This window comes from Aquila chrysaetos, chromosome 3 (genome assembly GCF_900496995.4).
Source record: "Aquila chrysaetos chrysaetos chromosome 3, bAquChr1.4, whole genome shotgun sequence".
NCBI lineage: Eukaryota > Metazoa > Chordata > Aves > Accipitriformes > Accipitridae > Aquila > Aquila chrysaetos.
The window spans coordinates 11,591,348-11,614,321 of NC_044006.1; the positions used below are offsets into that span (position 1 = coordinate 11,591,348).

General features: G+C 54.9%; 2 protein-coding genes across 6 annotated transcripts in view; one reads left to right on the plus strand and one right to left on the minus strand.

Moving 5' to 3' along the window:
• Window positions 1–17,607, minus strand: MATN4 (matrilin 4). 2 transcript variants are annotated; one of them, XM_030010144.2, is made up of 12 exons: window positions 17,553–17,575; window positions 13,883–13,995; window positions 7,155–7,271; window positions 5,183–5,752; window positions 3,818–3,940; window positions 3,218–3,340; window positions 2,991–3,113; window positions 2,734–2,856; window positions 1,846–2,259; window positions 1,308–1,460; window positions 395–499; window positions 1–216 (listed from the first exon to the last, which is right to left on the minus strand). In XM_030010144.2, the coding sequence occupies exons 3-12, from the start codon at window positions 7,228–7,230 to the stop codon at window positions 158–160; spliced, it is 1,869 nt and encodes a 622-aa protein (XP_029866004.1). In that variant the 5' UTR covers window positions 7,231–7,271; window positions 13,883–13,995; window positions 17,553–17,575; the 3' UTR covers window positions 1–157. The 2 variants fall into 2 exon arrangements, with proteins under 2 accessions (XP_029866004.1, XP_029866003.1); XM_030010143.2 differs by lacking the exon at window positions 13,883–13,995 and having other exon boundaries at window positions 17,553–17,607.
• The window catches only part of RBPJL (recombination signal binding protein for immunoglobulin kappa J region like), a 23,248-nt gene continuing 7,867 nt past the window's right edge, over window positions 7,594–22,974 (plus strand). For 2 of the 4 annotated variants that reach the window (XM_030010145.1, XM_030010146.1), the window contains exons 1-2: window positions 7,594–9,970; window positions 17,521–17,596. In XM_030010145.1, coding sequence (XP_029866005.1) covers window positions 9,922–9,970; window positions 17,521–17,596 — 125 coding nt within the window. In that variant the 5' untranslated portion in view covers window positions 7,594–9,921. The remainder of the gene's footprint in view (window positions 9,971–17,520; window positions 17,597–22,974) is intronic. The other 2 variants (XM_030010147.1, XM_030010148.1) reach the window with 1 other exon arrangement.

The following is a 22,974-nucleotide window of genomic DNA, read 5'->3' on the forward strand; positions in this document are numbered from 1 at the left end:
AGGATTTTTGTTTTTTTTAAATACACTCCACATCCCCCTGGGGATTTTGTGATACAAGAACAAACACTGATGCTTTACAATAACCTAGCAATAACAATGCCACATAGCTACTGTATGTCCCCGTGCCCCGTCTGAGCGCTGCAGCCCTCTGCAAGGATCACTTCTTGTTGGCAATCTGCTTTTCCAAGTCTTCAAGTCTGGCCGTCATCTGAGCAAGTGAACATGCTAAGGAAACAGCGTGAGCCGGACGGTCTGGTGGACAAAGGGCTTTTTCCCTTTGAAGGAGCCTAAAATTTTCCCCAATCTCATGTATCCATCCCTCCCTTCCCTGTGTGCAGTCTGTCCCCAGGCTGCCCTGCACCCCGGCAAGCCCAGGCATCACCCCAAAGGATATTTTTCTCAGTCAGGCTCTGCAGGATGGCCACGGTGTTTGTCTGGAACTGCACCAGCGCCTCACACTCACACGGGCTGCGGATCTCCGTCTCCCCTTTGCCCTCCTCTGTGACCGCAGGGGTTTGGGGGCAGTCAGAGCCATGGCCCCACGGTGCCCAGCTCCCCCCTGCTCCCACACAGCACGAGTCCCTTGTCCTTCCAGCCACCTCCCGGACTGGACCTGAGCCTCGGGGCTCTCCTGTTTTCTCTTTTTCCAGCCTTGCTCCTTTTCGCCAGGCTGCATCCCTGCAAGCCCAGTGACCTTGCCACCAGGCATCCCACCAGGCATACTGTGGAGCTGCCGTGCAAGTGATCACAGCATGCTGAGGAGAGCTAGTGCTGAGCTTCACTTTGCCTTCAAGCCAGGGTGGCCATGGGGGGCTGCTGACCCAACGTCTGCAGCCCCACAGGAGCCCCTGGGGGCCACAAGAGCACTGGGGAGCCCCAGCCTGCCCCAGGGCAGGGAGAACCCCACAGTAACTCAGCATGGTCCTCCTCCACCTGGCACCAAGAGAAGTGCAGGTCTGGCTGAGGAGACGGACCACCCTTGGAGCTAGGGCAGCATCCCTCAAGGCAGGGTGAGACCCCAGACTCTGCCCACGCAATGGTACTGGAGTGGATGCTCATAAGCCATCCCTTTTACATTAAAACCCCCAGCTCCACCTCTTCCTCTTCCAACTACCTCCCTGAGACCCACCTCTATACCCACAACAGCCCGATGAGATCCAGAGATACCCTAGGCTCACACTAGCCCAGATCGGCACTGGGGCACGAGACACAAGGTGACAGACACACAAACCACCCCGGCAGGGAAAGAAGGGCTCCCTCCAGCTCAGGGCTGAACCCCCGGCTCGGTCAGGACTGAGGGCACCCACCTGGGCAGATGTTCAGCTTGAAGTTCTCCACGAGGTGGGTCATGGTGGTGAAGTCCGCCGAGTAGGAGAAGTGCTGCTCCACCGGCTCGGAGGCAATTGCTCTCAGCTCCTCTTCCACAGCCTTGCCAACACCCACGGCGAACATGACAATCCCTGCATAGCAAGAATGGACCCTGAGCACTGTGCCAGCCACCCCGCACCAAGCAGCCCCAAGCCCAGAGGGAGCAAAGCCAAGGCTGCAGAATTTCCCCTGGGCAGTCAAGGATGCAGGATTTCCCTGGGGCTTCCCAAAAACACAGCAGGAATTTGGGAAGGACAGACACGAGTGCGGCACCACCGCCATGGTGCAGGCTGCTGCACGAAGGATGCTGCTCACAGCACCCTGCGACCACAGCAGAGGCACGTCTGCCCCTGAGGACCTGGGCGATGCAGCACCCCAAGGCTGGATGCTGCAGCCTCCCCCAGAGCCAGCCATCCCGAGGAACCATCCTGGGATGCCCAAAGCACTGCAATTTGGGGTTCCCCAGCTCCCCCGCACCTGACTCCTTTGCTCTCCTGGCCCATTCAGAGATGTCATCCTGGGAGCGCCCGTCTGTGAAGACGAGCCCGATTCTGGGCACGTTGTGGGAGAGAGGCCTGGCGCCTTCCAGCTCAGAGAAGCTGTGCTCCACCATGTGCTTGAGGGCAAGACCTGTCATGGTGCCTTTCTCCATGTACTCCACCTCCATCACCGCCTTCTTGATCTCATCCGCGCTGTGGTACTTGTTGAGGGGGAACTCGGTGCGGACGCGGCTGGAGTACTGCACCAGCCCCACCCGCGTGCCATGGGGTGACACCTCCAGCAGGTCCACGATGCGGTTCACAAACTGCTTGACCAGCTCGAAGTTTTGGGGCCGGACACTCTTGGAGCCATCGATCACCATCACCAGGTCAACGTGCCCAGCCCCGCACTCTGTGGGCACAGGGGGAAGGTGAGAAGGGACCAGCTTGGCCAGGGGCACCGTCGGGGTGAGGATGCCCAGGGCTGGGGCAGAGCTGCTGGGCTTCAGGATGCTGCATGAACCCCCTGGACCTGCAGCCGAGGTGAGGCCGGGAAGCAGGGCAAAGCATGCCCAGGGGTCTCAGCCCAAAAACCTCCACTGCCACCCCAGCGTTCCCTGAAAGTCTTTCCTAGGTCTCCCTTTTCCTGAACCTTTCCTCAAAGCTCCTGCTGCATCTTCCGGGCCACGTCTCTGAGGACGTGAGCCCACAATCCATCCCTGCAACAGCCGGGGTGCTCCCCCAAGCCCAGCCAGCTCTCCATCCTCCTTCCAACCCAGCTCTGACAAAGTCCCACTTAGACCCCCAGCCTCGTTTCAGGTAAGCCCTCGCCAGGAGCCCGGAGCCCAGATGAGGAGGATGCCAAGAGCTGCGTCCCGGTACTCACTGCTGCACGCCTTGCCGTCAGCCTGGAGCTGCTGGCCCTCGGGGCACACGCAGCGGTAGGAGCCCTCCGTGCTCACGCACTTGAACTCGCAGCCGTGATCCACCCCGTTGCAGAGGTCGGTGGCTGGAAGACAAGCCAAGGGCACAGGGTTATCCCCGGCCAGGCAGGGTGGTCCGGGAACAGCCCTTCCCCCGGCGACTGGGCAGGACATAAAGGTATCTGCCATACACCGCGGCCTGTGCCGTGCCGCCACGTACCTCTGCAGGACTTGCTGTCGGGCTGCAGCGTGAACCCGCTGCGGCAGCGGCAGTAGTGCCCGTTGGGGATGCTCACGCACTCGTGCTGGCAGCTGTGGTTGCCGAAGCTGCAGTAATCGATCACTGGTGAGAGAAGGAGAAGGGTGGGCAGAAAGGGGAAGACAAGAGAAGAAGAGGAAGGGCGAGAAGCAAACGAAGAAGGGACAGGAAGGGAGACAGCCACTTACTAGAGCAGCTCCTCTTGTCCTGGTTGAGGTAGTAACCCGCGCGGCAGTGGCACAAGTACGACCCACGAGTGCTGACGCACTGGTGCTGACAGCCATGTCTCCCGTCTTCGCAGGCATTGATGGCTGCGGGGGAACAGGACACCTGTCATCCTCCTGTCCCAGCCTCCCCGGGGCAGCTGAGCAGGGCCTGCTCCAGGGCTTCAAAGCAGCTCCCAGCACCATGAAGCAAGAAGGAACAGTCCCAGGGTGGTGGCCAGACCAACTAGTACAGCTTTGCACCCAACATACAGGGCCAAACCACCGTGCACTTTGGTGGCTGGGATGTGCATGCTCTGGTACCCACTGCCCGGAGCCCCCTCAGGTGACAGGCAGCTGATTGTGCCCACATGAACCCCAAGTGTCCCATCCCAGAGAGGTGACCAGGATTTAGCAATGCTGAATGTCTGCAGTCATTACAGACCCGGGAGGAGCGGGCCCAGTGAACAGAGCACCCAGGCTGCTGCTGGCCTCGCTGGGTCCTCTGCTGCATTTCAGCTTCCCTCCATGAGACCTGTAACTACAAGCCCTCTGCAAGAGTTAGGATAAAAAAAGGGTTTTTACGGGAACAGGTCTTTCCATCCACGTTGAGCCTGTAGCCAGGGTTGCATTCGCAGTAGAAGGAGCTGGGGGTGCTGATGCAGCTGTGCTGGCAGCCGTGCTCCTGCTCCATGCACGTGTTCACCCCTGCAATACAGAACGGGCATCAGAGCGGCACACGGGCATGCCAGATGCACAGGGACCCCAGCTCTGGCACATGCCCTGTCCCTGCAGCGAAAGCCACCAGGGCAACACACACAGCCCCAGTGCTCACCCACTAATTTCCAGTGCACAGACACAGACACTGTGCCGGGCAGGTTTCTGAACTGCCTCAGCTTTCTGATCTACTCAAGCGCTAACTCAATGCTCAATATTAATTGATACTGTTGATAGCTTGAGCTGAATGAGCAAAAGCTTGACCTCAGCTGGACCGTGCTGAAGGAGCCAGGTCTGTGTGTCCGTGCCGCCAGGAGCCTGTGGAGCTGTCTGGGAAGCAGGCACCAGGGCAGGCAGGCAACGGGCAGGGCATTGTAAGCAAAGGCATCAAGCACAGGAGCACATCAGGGCCCCAGGGGGCAATATCTGGTCAGCCCAGACCCCCCACCCCAGCAAGCAGGGACTCACCACGGCACTAACGCAGCCCTGCAGGCACGCACGTCCCCCTGGCTGGGAAACGCTGCCTGAAAGAGGCTGGCGGCTGCCTTCTGCCCTTCAACAGATGCTGAAGCACAGGAGCAAGGTCTTGCCAGCCCACTGCAGTGCCAGGTCTCCAGCAAAGCCCGCCAGCACAGGAGGGGACAGACAGGTCCCAGTCTGCAAGCTCCTGACCCACGCCAGCACGGCCATGGTGCAAACCAGCCTCCCGGCTCCCGGCCGAGACTGGCTGGACGCTCCAGAGCAGCACCATGTGGCCAGTGTTTTATTAAACACAAATGTGCATGCATCAGATGCCATGCACGTGTCTGCGTAGGAGGAGACCCTGCTAGAGCCACGTCGAAATGTGTACAGGGCTCCGGGATATGTCACCCGTCCTCATCACACCCAGGGAAACCAGCTCCACATTTCCTGCTCTTTAATATTCCCATCGCTGCTGCTACCACATCCTCACTTGGGGCAGAGCTACCGGACACGGGTGAAGAAAAGTGCTTGCTTGCAATGCTTTCAAAACTTTCCTTATCTCACTCCAGCAGAGGAAAGTTGAGCAAAAGGAAAGGTGAGCAAGAGGAAAGGCCACCTATCCCAGCACCCCAGTGGGGAGGTTGCTTCCCTGTCCATGCTGCTCCTAGCAAGGGCAGCCACCCCAAACACCCCTCTGAAGGTCATCTTCTAGCCTGGATGAGCAGGCACCAGGGCAACCCTTGCCCCCCTACAGCCACGGCTCTCACCCACCGCAGAGCTTGTCCTGGAACTGCTTCCCAAACTGCTGGATGAGCTCAAAGGACTCCACCAGGAAGACGTGCTCCTCCAGCGGTGGTGAGGCCATGGCCCGCAGTGAGTTCATGTCTGCCCGCTGGATGCCCACGGCATAGATCTCGATGCCAGCATTCCGGGCCTGGGTGGCCACCTCGGTGACACGGTCCTGGGGCCGTCCGTCTGTCACAATGATGGCAATGCGGGGGATCTTCTTGTGCAGAGGGCGTGCGCCCTCCTGCGTGGTGAAGGCCACATTCATGACGTACTGGATGGCCAGCCCCGTCATGGTGCCCTGGGCCAGCGGGACGATGCTGTTGATGGCCTTCTCCATGTCTGCCCGCGTGAAGAAGGTCTTGAGGGAGAAGATGTTCTGCACCTGGCTGGAGTACTGGATCACCCCCACCCGCGTGGCGTTGGGGCCCACGTCCAGGCTGCCGATGATGTCCATCATGAACCGCCGCATGGTCTCGAACTCGAAGGGGCGCACGCTGCGGGAGCTGTCGATCACAAACACGATGTCCAGGGGACCCGTCCTGCACTTCAGGGCTGGAAGGGGGCAAAGACATGGTTCAGCCTCATGGATGCCTGTGGGGAAGCAGGGCTGGGAGCGGAGACATCCCTGTTGTGTGGCTTGAGGTGTGCTCAGTGGAGGATGGAGAGAGCAGGTCTGGGCACCCCCCACAGACCAGCACCTTCCCACTGCCAAATAAAGCCAAGAAGGGTGCCGGCAGAACGGGAGCAGGGGCGACAGGGTGCAGAGACATGCCCTGGCCATGGGGCTGTGGGGAAATGGCAGTGTCCCCTCCTCCCTGACACTGTCCCTGCAGCCAGACCCAGCTCCTGCTCCCTGCATTTCCACACCCGACAGCCCCAGGGGCTGCAGAAACGCCTCTGTCTGTCAGCATCTGCCCTGGCAAGGTTTAGGCACAGGTTTAGGCAGTGGCATCTTCATCTCTGCAGCAAATCAGAGCATTAAAGTGTAAAATAGCCCAGTGCCTCGTGCTGTCCTCCGCAAGCTGCAGCTCCTGCTCCAGACCTCTGCTCTGCATGGGCTCCCACTGCTGCGGCACGAAGCACGAAAATACTGCTTTGGGCAATTCTTCTGTTGCCCCCACAGCTCCAGCTTCCCCTGGTTTTTACTGCATTTTGACAGTTTCTGCCTAAAATGAGGGCTTGCTTTGTTGTTGTTTTTTTTTTAAGGGCAAAAAATGAGACAGCGAAAAGCACAGCTCAGGGCACACACATGGCGGGGATCGAGCCAAAGAGCCTCTCTTGGACATATGGGTGCTGCTTCCAGTGCAAACTGGGAGTGTTTAGCAAGTAAAATGCCAATGAACATATTTTGCTTGGCTTGTGCGTACCCAAGCCTGGGAGAATTTGGCCCTAATGGTAAGCAAACACTTTGAGTCCCCTTGGGACGATGCCCAGACCTGGGCTGTCATCTCAGCTGCTCCGAAGTTCTCTGAGACATACCCATTCCTTTCTCCATTCGGTGCCTTCACTGTTTTTAAACTGGAATTGATTCAGCCCCCTCTGCCCTGGGAGGAGAGAGGCTGGTACCTCTGGATTTGCTTTTTCCCCTGCTATCAGGAGACCCATGCAGGGACGGGGTTCCCCCTCACGCCTGTGCCTCCTGCCGAGGTCAGAGCCCATGGGCAGGAGGGTGGTAAGCCCTGAGCTGGGCTGTGTCAAAGCCAAGGACGTGCCTGGAGCGAGTGGCACCAGACCCACCATACTGGGGCCAGGCTCAGGCTCCCGCTCCCCTGGGCAGCGCTGGGAAGTTCGGGTCCCACTCCCCGGGGGGATCCTCCATCCTCCTGGGGATGCCTCCAAAGAAGAGGCATCAGGTCCCCCCCACCTCAAGCAGCAAGCTGTCCTCCAAGGGCTTCACTGCCCTGACACACTCGCTTCTCTCTCCTCCAGGCAATCCCCACTGGCCGGGGCTCACCTGCAGGTTTTGGTCTGGCTTCCAGCGTTGTCAGTAGAAGCAGGAGGATGGGGGCAACGGGCAGAAGCTTCATCATGGCTCTGTGAGACCACACGGCTCCGGGGCTGGGGGGACTCGCTGCGGGGAGAAGATGACGTGCAATCAGCGCTGAGGGTGAGCTGAGCCACGGGGCCATGCTTGTCTGCGGTGGGTGTCCCCAGGCAGCGCCAAAAACCCTGGGCAGCAGTTTTGACAGATCCATCCCCAAATTTCTCTGAACCCACGTGGGACTTTTCCCATTTGAGGACTGGCAGTCTCAGCACAGCTAAATTTCATTACAGTAGCAACAATCTGCCAAAAGGTCTGATTTTCTGCTCTGGGTGGAGCTGGCCATCCGACAAGCCTTATTTTCACTTGCAAACCAGGCGGATGGGATGTTCAGCCAAATGCTTTTTCACTGGCGGTGCAGCTGCTCTCCGCAGCCAGCCGGAGAGTGGGAAAGCTGCACCCAGGGACGCAGACCACCGGCCCTCCTGCCACTCCCTCCGCCTGGGAAGAGAAGCCCCAAGATGAAATGCCAGCACAGACAAAACCTGCTCAAAAGTCTCTCAAAGTCACTGGCAAAGACCATTTTTCCAAGAAGCTCCATAAACTGATACTCTGACTTTTTCCAAACTACCTTTGGAGAGCAAAGAGCAGATGCCTCGGCAGGCACCAGGCGTTAACGGTGCCTGTGCAGATGGGCTTGCACCCATTCCCCCCGGGCAAGGTGCTGGGTGAAGCACTGCCAGCCTGCTGCTCTCCTCCTTTGCAGGGAGGCATCACCCCAGGGGACCCCATCACACTGTCACCAGCACTTTGCAGCTCTCCCCATCCTGCTGGCTTTTCTGAGGGATGCTCTGCACCCTGACAGTTTTTTCATGCATTTGAGGTGGGATAGTTGGGGGAAAGATATTTAGACTGGTTACCCAAAGGCTCAGCTTGTCACTTGTCTCCCTCCCTGCCTACCTCTGTGTTGCCTTGCCTTGCCTTTCCCTGCCCTTGCCTGGCTCCTGCAGGGACATGAATTTATTTGGTTTATTTTTATTCCAGCTCTGGTTGGAAACCCAAGGTGCCGGGGGGGATGGGGAATGCCACAGTTAATGCGGCTTTCCCCAGGAGACGTGCAGCGCCACGAGGGCACAGATACTGGAAGGGTGCACATGGAAATTCATTTTATCAGTAGTTATCAGCCGATATTTATTTAGCCCCAGGAGGTCTCAGTTGTAATTCATCACCAGGGCTGCCATTTAATTGCTCAGTGGTTACGTGCAGCCCTGAACCTCATGTATTTGATAGCAGGGACACTGATAATAGGTTTCACAGCTGCTTCTTAAAATTGTCTCCAGACTCAGTGTTCACACCTGAAAAATGATACTGAAGAACTAGAAGGACAGAAAAGGGCTACAAGAGGAAACTGGGATCCAGAATACCATCTCAAAGTGAGAGACATGGCCTTTTCCCGAAGAGCATGAGCAACCCAGCCAGCCCAGGACGTGGGGGCTCTGCAGCAAGTGTCAGGAGCTCCTGCAGAGCCATGAGGTGGAGGGGCCGGCGGGATCACTGTGGGTTGCGGAGATAAGGGGAGGCTGCAGCCCGGCAGGCATTTTCTAGGAAGCTGTGGGGCCGAGGCGAGCATCGCTTTGTGGCCAGGAGTGCTCGGGTGCCTGTGTCCCCTCAACAAGAGCACCATGTGCAAGCAGAGGAGCAAACGGCCCCTCCTATCCCAACTTCGTTTCCCATTTTACTTAGCAGATTCTTTTTCCAGCGATGCTTTTTTTTGGGAGAAAGCACTCACTAACCACGAAATATTTTGGGGACAGCTATGCCACCTATAACATTTCTGCAGCTCTCTGCTCTCCAAGCCTCCCTGCAATGGCAGGCTGGCACGCAGCCTGCGTCTCACAGCATCCAGATAGCTTCAAAGCCAGCCCAGAGAGAGGAATGAGCTCTTGGGCCAGGAACCAAGGAGGAGAAAACCAGTTCACGACTGATCTATTTTTAACAGCATCTCAGCTTTGGATGAAGTCTTGGCACTCCCCATGGCTGGAGGAGCTGATGCTGCCTGGACTGGGCAGGGCACGGCAGCTCAGCCATACATCCAGCACCGGTCCTGGCAGCAGAGACCCAGGCTGGGACAGCGTCCCGGTCCCCGATTCAATACCCAGCCCTGCATAAAAAAAAAAAAGGCGGGGAAGCACAGGTGAGAGGACAGATGCCCTCGAGTATCTCTCCCACCATCCCGCACTGGGCAACTTCCCTGCCTACGCAGTGCCTTCACTCCCTCGGGACTGGCAGCACTGGGGCAGACTTGCAGCCCTCTGGAGGGGTTCCCCCACCCTCAGGCTCCCACACCCCCCCCCAAGACCCCTTACTACCACGCAGGAGCAGGAGGGAGATGGGTGGGAAGCGACCGGCTGGCAGGCAGGTGCTGTGAGGCAAGGCAAACACTGCACCGGCTGCAATGCCACAGACCTTGAGATAACGCTGAGCTATAAAGGAAAAAAGGTCCAGGCGGGGCAAACGCTGCTGGCTGGGCTGGCTCAGCTGAACCCCACAGCAGCCGAGCCGAGAGGGACACTTGGATTATCTCCTGACCTTTCTGACTAGCGCGAGGGGAAAACCAGCCATTGCTTGTCCCTGCTGAAGGAGATGCTCAGTACATGGCGCAGAGAGGGTGACCAAGGGAAGAGCCACATGTAAGGACAGAAGGGTCGGCAATGACCCCAGCCTCCTCTTGACTCTCCTCATGATCTCGGACAAGGAGGACATGGAGATGAATCCCCAGAGGCAAATAGGTAAGCCAGCATGCTTTCCCCAGGCACCTCCACCGGCAGTCCTGCCCCTCAGGGCGCTTGCATCCCTCCCTGCTCCGCCACTTGTCCGTCTGCTCTCCCTGCCAAGTGCTGAGTCTCGGGAAAAACAGCCGCTTCAGGTTTCAGCGTGGCCTCCTTGGCAGCTCTCTCCTGGCTACAGGTTAACAGAAATGCTCTGAATATTACCCTTCTGGTTCATCTGCGCAGGTTGGACCTGGGCGCATCCTCCCTTGGGCAAGCCCAAAGGACAGGGCATGGCAGGGAGCAGGGTGAGGCATTCAGCCAGCTCCCTACCCTCCTTGTTGTTACAGGGGTGGGGGCTTTATATATTGAATTGTAGAGGGGATGAAGCAGATGGAGAAAGAAGGGGTGAAAGGCTCAGGAGGTGGCAGTGCATTCACAACCCAGGAAAAGCCCCAGCTGTAGAGTCAGGAGGAGGAAAGCAGGTTGTGGACCATGGCTATGGAGTCACGAGCCAGGTCTCTGGTACAACCACATGCAAGATTTCATACATATGGGCACATCAGCCTTTAGCTGAGATTTCTGTTTATGGCAAAAACACACAACTCCAGCCATCTGCCTGGGCTTGGCAGACCTTTGGCATGTTGTGGCAGCAGCAGCTCTGCCCTGGCTTCAGACCCCATGAGAAGCCAGGACAAGGGACCGCCATGCGTTGCAAGGAGTGGGGAACAGCCGAGAGCCTCTGACCGAGCACGCTGTTGCCCAACATGAGCAAAGCCGGAGGGCTGACCCATGCAGCATGCCGGTGTGCAGGAGGAGGACGTGCCTGGGCATGCATGGCAGGGGTGCACGGCACTGATGCTGCATGTGCTACCAGCTAATAGCACGTATTTCTGTGCTGGAAACCTTGGCCAACAGTAGAGCAGCCCTAGACATGATGTTCCTGAGACTCACCTGCCTTGCCTACCTCTCCAGCTACCCTGTTTGTTCTGCAGAGCTTTTCTTTGCAGATACCCACCCAGGCGGTTTTGGCAGGACATAATTCAACTCCCACATCAGTGTTATTTGATGAAAGTGTCAAAAAAACCCCCAAAATAGGCTCAGGAGCCTGGACACAGACTCCTTGTGCTTAGGACACCAGAGTCCTGCCAGGACAACAGCAGAAAGACAGCAAGAGCTGGCCTCAGGCTAGAGGATGGGGAGACAAATTTTCATGTCCTCAGCAGGACAGCAAGTCATCCTTCAGGTCCATGCCCAAGAAAAGGCTGCCCAAACAGTGCATGTGGGACCAAGAGAGTATGACCGTGTCTTGCCCCAGGCACAGGGGACAATGAAGCAAACAGAGCTACCTGGAGAGATGCAGACAACTTACATCAATCTGGAGGCACCTCTTGATGTCAGATTTTGCTGTGGAAACTGATGGACCACTGGCACATTGTTCATATGTTTGCAAGACCCTCAAGCCGTGTGAACAGATGAAGCCCAGAACAGTCCTGGAACTGGACCCACCCTCTCCTGGAGAGTTGCCCAAAGGTTGATTTCTCCCAAGGTGCACAGCTGTCAGCGGTGTGTCTGCTGCCTGTGAGCACTGAATCCACCCTCAGGACCATTTTACAGGCAGTGTTGACCTTGCACTCAATCACAGCTCCAGCATCTCAATGCTCATCCTCCACAGCAGCTGGGTGATGAGTTGCAAATCCCACGAGAGAGGACAGCAATGCAGTTTTCAGAGCAAGGAAGAGTCAGGGAGCACAGGCATGTCAAAACCAGGGAAGTGGCATGAATTTCCAGCCAAAAATGGTTTTTTCCCCCTTTTTAAGGACTGATGTGTCCTTGGTTTGTCCCAAACATATGTGTGGGAGAACAAGAGCAGACTCTTTCCAGGACATCACAGTACTCTCTGGTTACAACGCTATGGCAGCTTTACTGGGCCAAGTGCCACCTGGAAGTACATGTAGTTTGAAAAACAAGGCTGTATTTCTCGAACAGCACATCATGGCTCCAAACCCAACAGGAGTGAATCGGCAGGAGTGCTGTAACAGGAAAACCTTGCTGGATGCAGAAGGGACTTCTCTTTCTCTCCCCTTGCTCCCCCAAAAAGCCAATTCCCTGTTTTATGGGGCCCACTCCTGCACTCACTAGGATTACCATATTCACAGGGAGGGCAGGAAGAAGACAGGTTTCTTGTCCAGGTCCATTCGCAGGCTGAGTGACAGACGTCTTTGTCTCACAGCTCATGGACTTAACATCATACAAGTCCCGACAGGCTTATACTATGAGATGACATGTGAAGTCCCCCTGGGAGGGAAATGCTGGGTGTAGCAGTGGACAGAGCATCCCCTTTTAGATGTTCTCCATGACAGCACGTGGGGTCATTCTCTGCCACCACTCTATCTCTAAAAGACCTCCCAGTGCTCTGCAACTCAGCTAGGAGGAAAGCCTCTTGTCCAGCCAGCCTCTGCACTGAAACAGGCTGTACCTGGGCTGCTGCAGCAACAGCTGGCAAGAATAAGTGCCATATTCACTTGCAAATTAAATGTGGCCTTCCGAAGCACGTGTTAAAGATCTAGCCAAGAGGAAAACATGGTCAGCCGATTCCCCTTGTTCAACCAATCATGTCAAGAGATGGCTCCTATTTCAGGACTGTTGATGGCATTTCTCTGTTCCTCTCTGTCCCACTCAAGACGTTAGGCTGCACTTGTCCCCTGAGCTGCATGACAGGCAAACTCAGCCCTGCTCCTGACTGGTATTTTAAGCAAAACTGGAGGGATCTTGGAGTACTTTTAGATTTTGATGGAGAGTGATGAACGGGGGAAAGACCCACCTTACTGACTCTCTTTAAAAAGCAAATGCTCTTCAGCAAACAGGCCCCTGGAGGACAGCTGAACTGGGCCAAGACACTTCAACTTTGGAGGGAAGGAGGTCTGGGCCATCCAGAAGCTGAGGCAGCAATCCATTGCCCAAGTTCTTGTTCTAGGAGGAAGGTGTTAGAGCGCATTTTTTTCCCCAGAAATATGCACGTTCAACCACAAAGGAAAGAGAAATGGCCCAGAGCAGCTCCTGGTGCAGAGTTTGTCAGCTGAGCTCCTGATGCAGCAGAGCCAGTATCTCTAAGCAATGAGATTGATAGTTACCAGCAGGACGTCTGTCTCCCAAATCTGCTGGGACCAATATCCCCAGCTGACCTCCAGCAAGCTTACATGGCACAGACAACCACAGAGAATGCCTGCTATTTCAGCCCCACAATCATAGATTCATTGCCTGACCTCCTTCTCTAAACCTTTATATCATATTTCTCACTCTGGAGACGTGACTCAATGTGTTGGCATAAGGAAACACGCCAGGAGAATATTCTTGTGCCTCTCCCCTTTATCCTACCCATCCTGCTATGTGTTTAATTGAAATAGCAGAAAGCAAGGAGTGTTTGGCAGCTGCAGAAAAGCATGCGGAGACTTTTCAGCCCTCCTCAAGACAGAAGAGCAAGCTGGTTGAATTCTTTGTCTAAATACTTTTCACAGGGACAACCCCAACGGTAGCATGAGAAACTGTTTCCACCTAACTTCACAGCTGCCACATCCCTCTGAGAGCAGGATGGCAGGAGAACTGCTGTTCCAGGACTGGGATGCCATCAGCCCGTAGGAGATGCACCAGCAAAGAACTTCCACCAGCGCTGCAGTGGCTGGTAGCCTCACTCCTGCTCACACTGAAGAGCAGGTGCCTTGGGGACCCTTGTGCCTCAGCATCATCCTGTCATTGTCAGCACACACAGATGCTGCATGGAAACCTCCTGCGAGGCCTCCCCACGGACTCAAAGCAGCATTTGAGGCCATGGCTGAGGACCACTTGACCTCAGCCTCACCCCTGTGTGGGATTACCCCTTTCTGGTCAACTTGTGAGCAACTAGTTGAAATCATCTAATTCTGTTGCACTTACCAAGTTCTCGCCAAATGTGCCTACAAGGTCTTTGCTTCCAGGAGAGATGAGGGAACAGTCTGAGGTTGCTTCACTGAGGCTTTCAGGCCTCATGAGGCTCTCCAAGGAGAGTCCTACATCATGGCGTGAGGAACCAGAGACCCAGAGAGTCAAAGCCACTTGCTCAAGCCTGTGGGAAGTCTGTGGCAGAGCCAGGACCCGGGCTGGCTCTCCCACCTGCATCCCAGGATGAGGGCACAGACCCAGCTGGGGTGAAACTAGGGCACTTCAGACAGACAAGGGAAAGCCCAGACGTGCTTTAGGAAACCTGGGCACAGGGCAGCCACTCTCAGCCCATCATCTGCCTCAACAACTTGACACGAGAGGTTCAGCAGATGACAGGGAGAACAAAATGGAAGAGCAGTAGTGAGATTGCTGCCTGGCATTTGAGCACAGACTGAAAAGTTTTGTGTTACACTCATCCTGGCTGGTACTATTAAAGCCAAAGCAAGATGCTGTGAAAAGAGAAAAAGAACGAGGGGGATGTCTAACGTGACACTCTGGGGAAGCCATCCAAGTCCAGCTGCAAGCATAGGAGCTGAGAATACCCAAAGGCAGGGTTTTTCCGTCTTTTTCAGCTTGTGGACCCTGCTAATTTTCCAGCCAAGACACAGACTCTTGTGTAGTGGGTTGCCTCTGCTGTCAACAGGTCTGCTCCTACTGATTCCTGCCGTAGACCATGGACTCCTACAGGTCCACAGGCTACAACTCAAAAGACTCCCAAACTTATACATTAGCAATCAACCAGCGAAGCAGCACGACACAGCCCAGAGAGGGGAAGGCTCAAGTCTGGAAAGAAACTAAGTTACTGCCACCTCTCTGTAAGGGACCACAGCTGACCCGTACAGATTTCCATGATGGGCACCAGAGGGATCAGGTTGGTGATGGGTTCATGTGTGCAACCAAGGGCTGGCAAGGCGAGAGATTAGAAGTTTGTGGACAGAGACACAAGCAAGGGCAGAAAGTTGCTAGGGAAGATGGATCTGGCCTCCAGTAAAAAACACCAGGAAGGACAAGCTGCCCGAGGACCAGAAAAGCTTCAGACACAGGATCAGGCACGGCAGCCCGGGGGCACCCCACGTGGAAACACTGCCATAGATGTGCACCAGTCTCTGGAGTCTCCTGAGCATATGCCTATCCCCTCCCCTGCTTTAACAGACCTGTTTTCAAACTCCGTATATTTAGCCAGGATGGGAGAGGGAACCAAAGCCTTCTAAGTGCTAAAAATGTTACTTGATACCTAAAGGTACATCTGTGCTGCAAGTACCTACAAAGGGGTGACTCTTGCTAGCCTGCAGCAGGTAACAGAAAGCACAGAGTCCAGGTCCCCGCGCCCGTCTGCTCAACGGAGCCCTTACGGCAGCTGCGTGAGCTCCCTTCCAGCCAATGGAGCCCAAGTGATCAATTTGCTACTGTTTGGGCCCAAAGTGGAGAAAATATGATTACTGAGAGGTAATGACAAGTGGTGGGAGCCACTCAGCCTGCTGGCACGGCTGGAGGAGATGCGTGTGACATCTGGCACAAGGAGGACCGACTGGTTCTGGGGGAATAGCTGATTTTTATAAGTTTCTTTATAAGCACCACTCAATCTTTTTTTTTTTGGTGTGTTTCTTTCTAGGTCCCATTTATTCACTCACAGTAGGGCTCGTCTGTAATTCACATGTGCGTGTAGATACAAACACTACTTATCTCCCCCTCCATGTTTCAGCCCTATTCATCAAGCATTTGTAAATGGCATTTTATGAGGGCTGAGTTTTTAACAAGGCAGGCACACTGCTCCAAAAGCGAACAAAGGGGCCCCTATTGGAAACTTTAAAGATGTTTAAACAAAGGCCTCTCTTGAAAACCTTTAACCCCTAATGCCAACCTCAAGGGAAATGCTATGTTATGAGCAATCGGAGCACAAACATCTTCTGTGACCACAGATTGCCTACAACAGGCTGCCTTGTTGGCTACATCTTTTCTGTTCGCTACCATTGCCAACAAGGGCAGCTTCCAAGCCCATCTTGTACTAATCACATAAAATTTCTTTAATTCTTCAAGAAAAAAGAAAGTTAAAACTTCCACAAAAATCAACAACAGCTTTTTCCAGTTGGATGCAGCAATACCCTGCCTGCTTCAATGGAAAGTGTCGTTTTACTACAAACACCAAGATCTCCTGCATGCTTTCCAGACAGGAATTTGTATTTCGGATGAGGCCAAATTTATCTATATCCTGGTGGCAAAGATCAGGGCAGATATCCAAGAATAGATTTCCCCACACACACTTGTTGCTGATACCAAATGCCAATCCAATGAATCCCTGCATAGATCACAAGAATCTGCTTGTGAATGCAGTTTCTACTTGCTACTGAGAACCTGCACGCTCACTGCCTGTGATTAATTGCTCCTGGTTTTGGAAAAAGAAAAAAAAATAATCTTTACTATCAAGAGACACTACAGAGGGTCCCACAGGGAGGACTTCATAGTAACTTCATCAATAATCTGGGCTTGACTGAAGCAAAAATCCTATGGTTTTAAGCAGAAGAGCTGAAGTTGTGTGCCTTCTCTGAGTTAGGGCTCTGAACAGGCTCCTCTCTTGGAGCCCTCTTTCCCCCCTCCCAGTCCCACTGCACACACATGGTGGCTTCCTTCGAAGCAGGACAGTCCCATTTCGCTGCCAGCCTCCTCACCGACACCGGTTCCCTCTCTGCAACCCTGCCTCCCGGATGGATTCGGCAGCTCTCTGCACCACAGCAAAGGCCGTCCTCGCAGAACGAGGGGGAACACCCCAGCAGAGCACGTACCACCACCACATCGTATATCTGCTCAGCTCCACTTATCTCGGACGGCTGCATGTTAGCACAAATACGATGAGTGCAGAATAATCTGATTTTCCAAACAAGTTTTCCCACGTAATTGCTTGGAACAAAAGTGCCCAAAGCTAATTTTTCCCCGTGAAATGGTTGGAATTATAAGCCAAAGGTGGTGATTGCTTGTGCAAACATATTTATGAGTACACACAGACCCAATTTTCCAGTCGTGCAGAAACAGTGCATAACAAACTTAGGGCACACTTTCAAGCTTATCTTTTTGCAGGATCTCAATCTCCTGTTGCTCAGTACGCCTTGCCCAGGTGTACCAGACCTTATTATTCTCTGCTAAAAGAGATCCCTGATTGTATAAGCAGGAACCTGCCCGAAAGCTAGGCAAAAGGTGAGCAGGGCAGGCAGACTGCGAACTGTGCCATCCCGGCACCGGAGAAGGGTTTCACGTCCTCCGTACAGGCACCGACAGACAGACAGAGCGGGGTACCGTGCCCTCTTACTGCCCCACCAAACACCCCCCCCAGCCCACCGCTTTTGGGAATAAAACCCACGTCAAAGGCTCTGCTCTTCCGCCCACCCCCCGGCTTTGCTTGCTGCTCTTCATGCCCAGGACCGCTGCTCCCCCTCTCTGCCAGCCCCCCTCCAAGGAAAAGCCCCCCCCCGGAGGCTGCCAACCCCCGCGGCAGTGCTCGGCGCTGCGCACAGCCCCGCGGCTCAGCCCCCGCCGGGCCGGGGCCGGGGCCGGGGCCGGGCTCACCCTCACCCCCGCTCCTCTCCTCTCCCTTCCCGCAGGGGCGGCGGTGCCCGCGGAGCCCCTCACTCACCCGTGCCGGCCGCGGAGCCGCTCCCCGCCGCGCTACTGGGTCAGGTACGGCGGGCGCGGAGCGGCGCGGAACTGCGCGGTGCGGGGCGCGGAGCGGGGCGCGGCGGCGGCGCTGGGAGGCGGCGGGGCCCCGCGCGGCATTTAACGGGGCGGGGGGAGCGGGGGGGGGGGGGACGGCGGGGCGGGCACGGCCGCCGCGCCCCGGCCCGGCCCCGGGGCAGCGCTTTGGGGAGGGGGGAAGGAGGGGGGGTGTCCAGCCGCCTGCCCCGGCGTGGGGGGGTGCCCGCGGGCTCCCACCTCCCTCCCGCGTCCGTGCAGGTGCCCACGGGCGAGCGGAGCTGCGCGCAGGTGGAAACGGCGATCGCCAGAGCTGTGCGGCGGCATCGGCATCGAGCCGGGCACGGCCCGGGGTTACTCGCAGCCCTTGCCTGCCAGGAGCTCGTCGGGCAGGGAGAAGGTGTTTTTTTTCCGGTTTTTTTTCTTTTTTTTTTCTTTTCTTTCATCTTCCCCTGCTGTGGGAGTGCACCTGGGACCCCCATAAACTCGGCAAGTCCTGGAAAAAGGAGAGTCCAAGCTTAATAGCCATTTGCGCTACAGTGCCCTGGGAGTTTAGGAACCCCTGCAGGCAGTGGCTGCAGGGTGGGGAGGTGGGTTTGAACCAGGGAGCTGCAGACCGGAGCTCTGAGAGCTGGAGAGCCTCAGGCTGAGCTTCCAGCAAGAAGGTCAACTGATGTGCTCGACTGTAGTGATGGAGAACATCAGCAGAGTCTTCTTAGACACCCTGGAATAGACCTTCCCAGCCCTCCTCCTCTTCTCAGCACTTAGATCTACGTTGCGGTGGTAAGAACCACCTTTAGTGCTTTATAGGACTGTCTTTTACTGCTTTAACAGCACTTTCCTTCCTCTTTGCACTAACGTCAATGCCTACATGAGGAACAGAGAAAGGAGACTACGGTAAATCACCCACATCATCTGAATTTTCTAGCAGACGAGCCAATACTGCATTACCAAACTAGGGCATTTTGAGGGTGTTGGTGCTGCAGGGGCAGGCGCAGGGCAGCCGGGAACATGCCCGAGGTGACCACTCCGGCTGGCCCCCGGTCCCCCGCAGAGCTCACCGCCGCAGGGTTTTCGTGCTTCCTGTTCTCGGCTGGTGTTTGCTGTTGGTGTGGTCGATAAATCCCCCAAGCCCAGAAAAGGCTGAATTTCACTTGTGTGTGCAGTGAGGAAAATATAGGATTTATAAATACCCATGCATATACAAGGGCTTGTGGGTTGGGTTGGTCTGGATTAAAGGAGGTATTGAAAAATGAGGGAAGCCAGAAACTGCAGGCTTCTCATTTCTGTGATTTCTAATGGCTTTTCCTTTTGCATAAACATTGCATTGACTCCATACCCAAGAGCACTGCAGGCATTTTCTCCCCTGCTCTGTACAAAATATAACCCAGACTTCTAAAATGGATATTTTTTATTAGAACCTTTGGTTTCCCCAAGCTGAGGAAAGAACAATTGACCTCTGTGGCAGCAAGTCCCTAGCAAGCTGCAGGGCAGCCATCTCCTGAGTGAGGCAAACGGCAGCTCTTTTGTGGGGGAAAAGCAGCAAGTTAAACCTCTGCACTTGAATTTAGTGTTATCTGCACTTGAAGACACTGTTACCATGAGTTAAAGTTCTTGTATAAAGAGTTGATTTGAAGACCCAGTTTCTAAACAACAGCTGCTGGGATCGTATTTTGGTCTCCTGAGTCCGAGGACTTTCATTCCCAAGGGACTGAAAAAATTGGATGCCTTCCTCTGCAGACTGAGCTGGTGAACGTCAGTGAACTGGAAAGCAGCAGTGCAGAAGGCAGTTTGCTTCTCCCGGTGCCCATAAAGTGCTTTTTCTGCTCCTGCAGTTGCCCAAGGGTGGACACACAGGGTGTTGTGGGACTTCCCGGCCTGATCTGCCCTCGCAGAGCCGAAGGTGGTGTGGGGACCAGGATACGTCCCACACCATGACCGTGGCGGTCTCAGCAGAGACGTGCGACCCGGCGGCAGGGGAAGGCTGAGCTGAAAAGGCCCCTTGGTTGGGTTCTCCCCTGTTTGTGACACAGGCAGGAGCCGTGCCTGCGGCAGGGCGGTCACCCAGGGCGGCAGCCGGAGCGGGAAGGCAGGGCGCGCTGAGCTGCAGTGCTCTGAGGTGGGAGGTCGCTGGGGATGCACAGCCTTGCCCGACCCACTGGGACCAAGGAAGGAGAAGATGCGTTTCCCGGCTGGAGGCAGGACAAAGCGCTGAGTGATGCCCCCCATGCTCACCGCTGGGAAGGCGAGGGCTAAGTTTCAGCTGTGGTGTTAAACATCAGCTCTCCTAAAATCAGTGATGTGACTGCAGGGTCTGACCCTACCAAAGCCTCTCAACGCCTACCTGGGTTCCCTGCGTGCCCACATAAAACAGCCCTTCACCAGACGGTCCAGCTGTGTGTCTCCTACGAAAAGCACAGAGGGCACTCCTCATTTTCTGCTTCATTTCCTATGGAAGAGGGCACAGAAACATGGCCAGGGCTTGCAAATAGCCATGGGTGCCCTGGGTCTCTCCCACCTCCAACACCAGGGCAGAGCCACCCCAGAGATGCACCTCAAAGCACGCTCGCAGCCTCTCCGGAGGCACATCCTGACCTAAAGCCGGGGAAAAGCCTTGGTGGTAAGCGATGCCAGGCTGAGCAGGGAAGGGGAAAGGCTTACAAAAATCAGTGTAGGAGAAAGGTGGTGGCTCCCCCCTTGCTCCCCCCCTGCTTGCACATAATGCCTAACTGTGTGCGAGAGCACTCGAGTCCCAGCTGAGACCTCAGGCTCTGAAAAGGAGGCTTTTAGCATGAGTTCTAAGAGCCTGGCCCGTGCGGTGCTGCTAACGTGACACTGAACTAACACTGCACTACAATCAAAGCATTTTAATAATTTAATATAATAAATGTCAGAAGGAGTGAATAATTCCCTGTAACCCTGAGGAGGCTGTAGGTGCCAGAAGGAGCCAAGTGGGTATATTGAGCTGCTTTAGCAATAGCCCTTTGACTCTGTGAAGGTAAATTTAAACCAGATGATGGATGCTGGGTGGTCGCCTCCATGGGCAGAATGGTGAGCACTGTTCAGAAGTGCGTCACTGAAACAATTTAGCCCCAAAATTTGGAAGGCAATGGCTGCAGAGAATGGACAAAGAAAAGAAAAACAAGTTTCTAGGTAGTCGTTCTTCCAGCTAGACATCAAATCTGAAGAACTACGGTCTGTTTACCTGCCTTTGGCATGCATGTTCCCACTTTAAGCAGTAAATAGCATGTGGATAATTATTCCAGAAGGCTCTTTAATAAGCTCCAGGCAGTAACCCACGTGCCTCTGGTATTGCGTACGGATGGCAGCGAGCAGTGATACCTGCACAAGCCTGGCCCTGCCCTGAGCTGGTGCCGCAGGAGGCTCTGCGGAGCCGGCGTTGCTGCTGGCTATGCTGTCAGCACACGTCTTAATCCACAGGTTTTGGCAGTTTGCGCCTGAACACTCCCTGCCGCTGCCTGGCTTTGGTACCAGGCTGTTCCTTACTCTGCCAATGGGTTAATGGGAAAGGCTCCCTCCAGCAGCTCCCAGCCCAGCAGTTCCGCAGGGATCGGTGCTTCCCAGGCAGACCCCATGCTATATGGATGGGCGCTGGTGAGTGCGTCGGTGCTGGTGGGTGACACTAACAGGGATGGAGCATATGTCTCCGCAGCTGAGACACGAGCAAGGACCCAAAGCTACCCTCCTCATTTTGCACTGAATACTGAATGATAAGACTCCCCAGGGAAATATTCTCACACCCAGCCTGGTTCTTCCCCACTCTGTGCCTGCTGCCTGTGACAAACTGAGGGCAAAATGCTACTGAATGGAGCCAGCAAGGTTTAGTACTCATTTTTCATGATGTTGCATTAGTGTAAAAGAATATCCAGTGTCAGGCCAGTGGACAGCCGTTTCCTCGATCTGTTTCCACACTTATCCTGATCACAATCAGTAGTTCTGTAAAAAAAAACGCCAAAACTTTTGCAGAGAGATTCCCAAATGGTGCTTTTAGGTGAAGGGGAAAATAACAAAGGCAGATCAAAGCTGAAATCACACTATTGCTTGGCAGCTGAGGAGTGAGACAGCTGCAGATTGCCATTATGGAAAAAGATTAAATAACTTTCTTATGTTATCTTGCAAAGGATCTCTTTGGCTGTGCAGAGATATAAACCATTCAGGAGAGAGAAAGGCTGGAGTGCAGCTTTTCAGCAAGACTAAATAACCCCCCCTGGAGCGAGCACTGGTGGGATACTGGTTGATAAAGCTCAACTTCAGCATGCTGGAGCTGGACTCTCCCAGCCCGGCAAGGGTCAGAGGGAATAGATCCAGCCTGGGCACGGGAGCTGTTAAGGGCAATCTGAGGGTCTATCTAGCAAAGGAGCTCCTTCTGCCTTGCCGTGAGTGTGGGCTGGGGCGAGCCGTGGCTGACCCCAGAGCCGTGTGCTGGCAGCAGCACTGGGGCTGCCACGGGGAGAGGAGCTCGGTTGCAGTGTGTGCTCTGCAGTCAGGAACGGGCTTGCTGTGGCCATAAAACATTCATTCCCCAGACACAGAGCAGCAGCTAATGCTGTGGGTGACACTGGCACCAGCTGTAAATCTGATTTTGGCAGAGCTCTGTTGATTTATGCTTGCTGGTGATCTGGCTAACGCATCTAGGATAAAGAATTGAGAACAAGGAAGGCAGGAGACTGTATCGCCCATCTAATAACTGAACAGAGCAGTGGTGGGAGAATCTGTGGAGTGCAAAGCATCAGGTCCCCGTGGGACTACCCAGAGGAGACGCTGCGTAAATATTTGCTTGTATGGGAGATGTGTTTATCTTCCACATACAAACAGGAGAGCATCAACTCCATCCACAGTGTGGGAAAGCTGGAAGTGAAGGGATATACGTTTAAAGTGAATTGTAACATGGGTCCTAGAAGCTGTAAAGGGCACAGCCCTTTTAAAATACACATGTTGCACTGGGAAGAACAGAATTGGCAGGTGAACTCTTCTAAAAGGCTGCTTGGGATGACTGCTTGCTGCTTCTCTCCCTGGGAACTTGCTCTGACCTCTGAGCCCAGCAAGAGCTCACCATAGCCTGCCTTGGGGTGCTTGGCAGGACCAGATTTACCTCTCTTCACACATCTGATCATTTATGCCCTCAATTATTCTCCATTTCTAGCCCATTTAAGAGGAATAGGAACTGGTTTTAATGGGGATGCTCCACTGCGTACCTCTTGCAAGATTTTCCGTGGGTGGCTGTGGCCATGGCTGGTGCCCCCATCCTCACTGCTTCTCCTCTGAGCAATCCCCTGGCACTGCCCACAGTCCCCGGCCACTTTCTCCTGGTGACTCAGCCATGTGTTTGCAGCTGTGGTTCACAG

What these genes read in the sequence shown, in the direction of transcription:
- MATN4 (XM_030010143.2), bottom strand. Translation starts at nt 7,230, where the DNA reads ATGATGAAGCTTCTGCCCGTTGCCCCCATCCTCCTGCTTCTACTGACA. An exon ending in AGCCAGACCAAAACCTGCAG is followed by an intron (nt 5,753 to 7,154) that starts GTGAGCCCCGGC and finishes GCCCCCTTCCAG; the next exon opens with CCCTGAAGTGCAGGACGGGT. An exon ending in CGACAGCAAGTCCTGCAGAG is followed by an intron (nt 2,857 to 2,990) that starts GTACGTGGCGGC and finishes CTTGTCTTCCAG; the next exon opens with CCACCGACCTCTGCAACGGG.